Source organism: Arachis stenosperma, chromosome 5, assembly GCF_014773155.1.
Source record: "Arachis stenosperma cultivar V10309 chromosome 5, arast.V10309.gnm1.PFL2, whole genome shotgun sequence".
NCBI lineage: Eukaryota > Viridiplantae > Streptophyta > Magnoliopsida > Fabales > Fabaceae > Arachis > Arachis stenosperma.
This window is the reverse complement of record NC_080381.1, coordinates 5226752-5234612: the sequence shown is the minus strand read 5'-3', so window position 1 is coordinate 5234612 and position 7861 is coordinate 5226752. Positions and strand designations below refer to the sequence as shown.

Genomic DNA, 7861 nt, shown 5'->3' with positions numbered 1-7861 from the left:
TTTACAACTGTAACATTTCCAACGGTAGGAAAGTTAGCGAATGTGGGGCTCACATGTGTCGTTCTGATAGGAGCATAAAGTTGCCTAATTTAGCTTCGATGATGGGCAGGGTTGCGCTTGAAATTAAATGTTATGAAATAATCTACAAACTTCGAAACTTAATTATCAAAACTAAATATAAAACAAGTGGGAAATTCAATTGTAGCAAGTCATTTATTTTATGTTTAATATGCAGGTTGTAATCAAATTGTATTAAGTCATGGGAGATTGACGAAGGCTTGCAGGTCGTAGTCTGCGCGACATTGGATGCAGGGGATATGAGCGGCCCTGCCGAAAGCATGGACGGAGTTTCGCTCTGCCGCACGTCTGCGATAATCGTAGAGAAGAGGCATGTGGCCCCTGGTGGAGCACGTAGGTGAGGCACAGACAGTGTGTTGTTCTTCTATACGGGGCATATGGACCTCACCTGGCCACGATTGTGTCAGAATTGAAAAGCACCTCGCGTTACTGCCAGCGAGTAAACCAGCCGCATCAAGCTCCCGATACAGTTCCAGCCCTTTTTGTTTTTCTACGTTGCAGTCCGTGCGAAGCATCAACATCATGCTCAGTGCGTATTTGGCTGCTGCATGTCCTCTACTTGATGCTCTGTTCAGCATCTGGATGCCAACGTTTTCGTTGCGTCTGATGAAGAGTTCCCGCAGTGCCTCCCGAAACAGAAGCTCTGGGTTGCCAGCTGCCATGCAGCGATCAAAGAATGTCTTTGCCTCCGGGTTGAGGCACCACCACCAGGGCGTAGCATGCGGGGGTGGTATGGAAACACTCCGGTGAACGATATCGGCCTGTCCCGCATCGTGTGCAGCCTTACAGCTCATTCTGAGACTGCACAGGGATTGGATGGAGTCTGTCGCAACTTTAATGGCTATTTCTTCCCATATGTCATTCGGAATGAAAGCGATATTTGAACAACAGTCTACTGTCATCTTCAGTTTGTTCCTGTTGGTTCCTCTTTCGATGTGGATGGGGATACGTCGTCAGAGTATGGTGTTTTGAGTGTGGCATAGGAGTGTAGATAGGCTCCATATTTATAAGTCCACCTATCCTTTTGGAAACCTGAACTTGAGTGTAGCAGATACGTTGTGAGTTTCGCATTCGTAATATTAAACGTTAGAGTAAGCGTAAGTGTAGTTTGGTGAAAACTGAAAAGTGTTTGGGGAATGGTATTAATTATTGGAAAAGAATACATGAACCAGAAAATGTTTTAACAATGTTCCCCTAGCACTATCCTAATTAAATTAACTCTATTAATGTTATTATAATACATTGTTCACCCGTTCTTAAACAAAAGTTGTAAAAATGGGTTTATTTTTGTTAAGCTGTTGTTGTATACATTATTCCACGTGCAACTAGTAGAATGTTAAACTTTGGGGCAGATACTTAGCCGTTTATTATATATAGTTAATCGTTAATTACTTGTGTTATCTGCATAGTGCACGCTAGTTTAATATCACGTATTTGAACTTCGTGTTTTTGAAATTTGTTTTCTTTATCACATAGAGAGGAGATGATGAGACGCGTTTAATGAGAGATCAAAAGGCGTTCAACATTTGGTGGAGGGTTGGAAAAAACGGTTATGTCTGGTTAATGCATTTATTATCCAATTTAAAGCCCTGGGGAAGCGGTGTGAGTGTCGAATGAGATAAGTGTGTATACATAACTGGATTGGAGAATGTGATGGGGCACGCCATATATAAATATATATAAGTTTGATGTTTGAGATTACTTCGTTGTTGCGGAATTTGTTAATAAGATCGAAGGTTGTTATACATCCTCCAGTGAGTGAGTCGGTCTTCATTGGGTTGGAACAATGTGGAGCCCCAGCGATGGTGATGCAAGTGGTTCTTCCGGAGGACCTGGCCCTAGCGACCCTCTCGGCGACGACGGTAGGCGGTTTCACATTATCTTCTTTCCCCGGTTTTGCTTTACGTCTGCTCATTGTTATTGTTTTTTGTCATTTCGAATTCTAGAAGTTGTCCCCACCGTGAGTCCTGACCAGTTTGTCATCACGGAGGACCTTGAGCAGACGCTGCGGAGGGCATGCGACGCCCTTAAGACAGAGCCTCCAGTGTTTAAGGCCCGCGATTGCGTTTCTGTCGACGGCGTCCGCTACTATGGGTTTGTGGTTCATGTGGTGGGCCCACCGGACGGAGTCAACTTTGTTGCCTACGGCAGGTTCTCTCGCGATCAACGCATGGCCAGGCAAGATGCCGCTTTATCATCCCTGCAAGCGGTTGTGGGAGAGTCAGGGAAGGAGATCCTCGACTACAATTACTTCGTGGCTAAGAGTTGCAGGGAACGTGTTCTGGAGTTGGAGCGGATATGTAGTCTGTCCGTCGACTCCCGTGTCGCTGAACTGGAGGCTGAGAACGCTCGCTTAAGGGAGCGGCTGGCTTCTTGGGAGACCTTGCACCGCCGTGGATAAGGTTGGTTTGGTGTTGGGCATACCCTTAACAGTTTCTGGGGATTCGGGTTTGTTGGTTACGGTTCGTGGTTGACGGTTTTAGGGTTTGTGGTCAAGGGTTTCTTATTCATGTTTTTTGTTCGTGACTCTAACATCTATCTAGTTATTACAATATTATGTAATACTTACAATCTATATGATTATTTTCATTCCATATATAGTCATGAAGCTAGGCGTTATTTTGTTATAGATTACAGTGCATTGCTTTCAATACATTTTAAATTTAAAGTGATTCCAGTGATGGTAGAAAATTTTTTTTAAGAACGTAGTATACCATTTAATATGGAGTAAATTGAAGAGCATACAAGTAATTATCATAAATGTGGAAGCCGAGACGGCAGAAAGTGTTTAGTTGGAGTTTGTGAAAACGGTTTATGGAGAATTATTGTATTCATTATGGAATTGCAATAACTCCCTCGTGAACTGGTATCATTAGGCAGTTCCAATTGGAATGGAGACGGTTAGGACGTGGTCTGAGCATACATGGTGTTTGGTGTTTATGTAGTCAATATATCCATAATTTTGTTATTAGTGATTTTTTAAATTAGGTACCAGGGTCGCTAATAACAATAAAATATTTTTTAACATGTTGTCTTTGTAAACAGATGCTGCACAGATATTTTGAAAGTTCAGATATTTTCCGCCTATCATTTTTAATAATGTGAAATGTGTTAGCAACATGAAAATGATTAGGTTTTTTGAGTTTATTGCTATTCGAGCTAGAATTTGTTTCAAGAGAGGGATAGTAACGATGGTTGAATTTTTTTATCCATGAAACAAATAAAGTTAGAAATAGTATTCTTATTGTGGTGAAAATACAAGATAAGTATGTGTCCTTTAAAATTCAGCCTTTATTCAGATTTTAAATTTAAATATTATTATTTAAATAAATTTTTGTTAAAAGACATTCCTAATTTGTAGGTAAACATGTTGGCAATTAAAATTAATTTAAATTTAAAATACTAGAATTTGTCTAACTTCCTACCTACTTCATAAAATAATTATTTTAATAGAACTTTTCTTCTCTTGTGAACGTTCTTTTTAGTTTCTTCTCTCTTACTGTTCTTTACAAAAAATTTACATAGAAGCGTAATAATTTCTCTACAGGTAATTTATTATATCTTATTCGAGAAAAACTCATGTAATATTTCTTTTTTTTTAATATTTAGATTTTTTCGTTACTTATTTTAATATTAATGCTTCTAAAAGTATTAAAATGGTTGTTTGTAAAAATTCGATTTTGTTTTCAATTGTAAGACATCTAAAATTATTAAGTGATACAAAAAAAATATGTAAAACGCATCCAAAATCATAAATCAAAAATTTAAATTTAAACATTAAATATAAAATAAACTTATTATATATCTTATTCGATAAAATTCATGTAATGTTTATCAATTTTTAATTATTTGTTGAATTTTATCGTTACTTATTTGAACATTAATGCTTTTAATATTTTTAAAATGTATGTTTGTAAATATTGGTTATTTTTTATTTATTACACATCTAAAATTATTGACTTATATGCAAAACATGTTTGAAACACATCCAAAATTTTAAGACGGTTTAACATTTATTTTAAAATTTTAAATTCAAAATTTTGAATTATAACTAATTTGAGTTTTGGATGTGTATTTAAATTGTAATTATAATATACTAATAATTAAATATATTAAATTTGAAATAGACTTTTAAAATTAAAATTTTAAATTTTAGTTTTATTTAGAATTTTAAAATTTAAATTTTAAATTTGAAATAGACATTTATTTTAAAATTTATTTAGGATATATTTTGAATGTGTATTTAATTTTAAAAAGACACTAAAAAAGAAATTCTAATAAGAGGTAAAAAAGAAATTCTAATTTATATTTCGTATAAAACTTTAATTTATTTCTCCCGTGTTTAATTAAAGGGTGATTTATATCATAATAAGAGTAAAAAAGAAATTCTAATTTATGACTAGTGCAAATTACCAACATAATGTCTTCATTTATTAGTTACTTTTTTAATTAAATTCAATCACATTACAAATTTTTGAAATTAAAATTTTTGGTTCGAAAATAAAAATTTTTCCATTTTAAATAATTTTGTTTTGTTATATTTGAGTGGCAAATGGCTACACCATAATTTCTTCTTGGGTCCCACGAGGAAGGCAACCATTTGGCTTCTAGCAGAAGACTTCATCAAAAGCCCAAGGCACATTGTTCTAGGTACTGCAATTCTCAATACATTACTTCCCTAATGAGTTAGATAAGATCTCCACCTGATATCCGCCTGATTCACACGCTATCCACTCTGAACAGGTTCTTCAAACTCAGAATATCCCTTTCATCCACTGTGTTGGTGCCCTTCATCCACTGTGTTCGTGCCCTGACGAATAGATGGCAGAAGCTCACGCCAAAGGTGACGCCCTTAGGGTTATCAAAGCGGCCGGAGAGATGTCGCGGCCGATGGTAGGTTGTCGACTCCGATTCTTATTTTTGCGATTCTTTCTTACTCTAATCGCGGGATTTTGTTTTATCTCTTACTCGCACTCCTCATCTTCCCTTTTACGCAGCGTCTGCCTATACCGAATGGGCTCCTCCCCAAAGATAGCAACCATCTGTACATTACGGTCGCCGATGGGTCAAACCATTCTTACAAGATTGCATGCACCCCCAATGGGTGGAAAGAGATCACTCTCGGCAGGGGATGGCAGAGGTTCTATCATGAATACAAGCTAAATCCATCTAACATTCTGCTGTTCAAGCACAAGGGCAGAGACGACTTCAGCGTTCGCATCTTTCAGTCGCCGGGTGTGGAAAGGACGTATGATACGTCGGGTGATGACTCCGGCGACGAAACACCCCCCCAGACGCCCAGGAAACGCACAAGCCCTACTGAAGCGCCCCGGCGTCGAATGGGATGTATCAATGTCCCCAGGAGCTCCGCTGCAGCTGAGGTGGAGCAGACTTTTCAGTCGGAGCACCCCTTTTTCATCATGCACATCACAAAAAGGCTATTGGGCATCCACTTCCTGGTAATGGCTTTGTCTCTACACTCTATATACACCGATTTCTTTCTTTAAGTTTGGGGACCACATTATCTGTTTTATTCCCCTTAATTACATACGATTCTCAATTATGGTTTGGTCAGCCAAATGTGCCGCACTTTGGAGACGACGTCAACGATGATGCCCTTGTAAATCTGAGAGCGGGGGAGATCTCCGTCCAGGCAGTCTACGGAAGATACGTTGGCAAAAGAAGGCGCAATTGTGGCAGCATTAGTCAAGGGTGGGGGGATTTCTTGAGGAAGTGCAACATAACTGTACCCAAGCTGGCCGTGTTTGAGATCTCCCGTACCCAACCAGAGGTGGAGCTGTTGGTCCAATTTGTTGATTTTGAATGAATCAACCTGGGTTAAAGAGGATGCTGAGTTTCTTGTTTTGGATTGTCCTGTTTCATTTGTCAAAAACTTTTTGTCCTGCGTCGTGAATGGTGATTGTATTGCAACGACTACGCTTAACTCATTTTGTTCCTTTTAAAATGTTCTCTCCTTTAACTAAGTAGTTTTGACATAATCTGTGTGGCTTAGATTACTCTACCATATGAATTTCTCCAGCGCGATGCAATCATCTCTTTAGTTGTTGTTTTGGCGGTTGAGAAGAGCCAATTCTTCTGCTATGTTATATTTTTGGCATTGAAACCTTAGTTAGCATTGGACAAGCGCATCATATTTCTGACCTGTTTTGTCTTCGCATTTCACTATTACTGTTTAACATGTGTAAAAGTGGAAGCTTTCCATATTTCTCGTCGGTTTTTGTTCTTCTACATTTCTCGTCGGTTTTTGTTCTTCTACATTGGTGGAGGGTGCAGGTTCGGTTAATTGTTGTAATGGCGTCACCATAATTTGGTCAGGATTAGAAGGCATTAGTTTTTCGATTAGTTTACTTGCATGCAAACAAACAGGTTCCTATGTTGGAAGTAACCCATGTTTCTCTTATAATATATATTGTTTATCGTTTTGCACAATACACTTTGGTATGCACAATTTCATCTCTGCTTAGTTGTTGTAGGTGTAAAACGTTGGGTTCAACACTACAATGTTTATCTGGCACACTTGCATAGTTGCATCTCGTCTTATCAGTTCACAGAGGATTAAGCAACATCAAAAAAATGTTCCTTTTTCGCAACACATGAGTTCAAACAAAGATCTTCTAATAAGAAAATTATTCGGGAGAAACTAATACACCAGTAATTACCGTTGCACACCATTATCGTTTCACAATCTAAGCACTGGAAATCATTAGCAGATTAACCATAACGTAATGTGTTTCTCGATGCCATGCTTCAACAGGACATAGAAGATACACCATGATATACAAAATATGTAAAACATAAAAGTCTTCACAACCTTTCAAAAACCTCCTCCTAGAGACACGGAAATAACAAAGTTTTAGGTAAAGAAGGGATTAGCAGGAATAAAGCAACCTTTATGGCTGGGTTGTTGCCATCATTTTAACTTCGATCTATGGGGTCATACAATCAAGGCTATTGTCGCAAATAGATTCAAGCATGTGTATCTTAGACTCCAGCCTCGTGATCTCTTCCCGAAGATCCGCATTTTCCCTCTCCAGAGACTTAGCACGAAGATAGTTGAAGTCTCTGACGTCGTTACCCGTGTATGCTAAAAGAACCCACAACATACTGAACGCAGCGTCCTCCCTCGCATCATCCTCCAGTACCGTGTAATGACCCTTTGCACGTAGGTTTGGCCCAAACGGGTTTCCAGGGATTATAACATTAAAAGCATAAATTGGTCCCAGCACCCGGTGGAATTTTTCCTCACGGAAGAAACACGGGCTGGGTATTTTACTGTCGTAGCAATACATTGATAGCCAGAGCTCCATGCTGTTGCTAAGGGCGAAGTTATGCGACGCACACTCATCCGCCGGGATCATTGGTGCTCCTGTCAGTAAGAAAAAAATTTAGCCTTAATTTGGAATTGTTTGCCTGTCAATAATAAACTAATTGTGAATATAGTGACATTCGAGAAATGGTCATTCTGAACTTTACCGCCAACAACACAGGCAACGCGCCCTTCGAATGTTGGTAGGGTTTGGGGCGTCCGCATCGGTGATTCGACTGTGCCCATCTCGGCCATCATTTCCGCAGTTGCCTCCTTGTCCTCCTGCAGCGTTTCCATCCTTGATTCGTAGGCGTGAAGTGCCATGACGTAACTGTTGAACCCTGTGTACTCCGGTTCGGGGTGGCCGAGAATCTGCTTGTTGGCTTCTTCAAAGGAGATGTATACTCCGGTGTTGTGACCTTTCGTGACAACGAAAAAGGTGAATTGCTTCATGGT

At 39.0% G+C, this 7861-nt stretch overlaps 2 protein-coding genes across 2 annotated transcripts; one reads left to right on the top strand and one right to left on the bottom strand.

Annotated features, from left to right (window-relative positions):
* Positions 1-257: 257 nt before the first annotated feature.
* Positions 258-980, bottom strand: LOC130980322 (uncharacterized). Its single transcript, XM_057904014.1, has one exon. It carries the CDS (start codon positions 978-980, stop codon positions 258-260), a length of 723 nt encoding a protein of 240 aa, XP_057759997.1.
* Positions 981-4899: 3919 nt separating this feature from the next.
* On the top strand, positions 4900-5905 carry LOC130980321 (uncharacterized). Its single transcript, XM_057904013.1, has 3 exons — positions 4900-4971; positions 5076-5537; positions 5654-5905. The coding sequence occupies exons 1-3, from the start codon at positions 4900-4902 to the stop codon at positions 5903-5905; spliced, it is 786 nt and encodes a 261-aa protein (XP_057759996.1).
* Positions 5906-7861: the final 1956 nt, after the last annotated feature.

Coding starts and splice junctions, on each gene's coding strand:
- LOC130980321 (XM_057904013.1), top strand. CDS start 4,900: ATGGCAGAAGCTCACGCCAAAGGTGACGCCCTTAGGGTTATCAAAGCG. Junction 4,972..5,075: donor GAGAGATGTCGCGGCCGATG/GTAGGTTGTCGA, acceptor CCTTTTACGCAG/CGTCTGCCTATACCGAATGG. Junction 5,538..5,653: donor TATTGGGCATCCACTTCCTG/GTAATGGCTTTG, acceptor TGGTTTGGTCAG/CCAAATGTGCCGCACTTTGG.
- LOC130980322 (XM_057904014.1), bottom strand. CDS start 980: ATGACAGTAGACTGTTGTTCAAATATCGCTTTCATTCCGAATGACATA.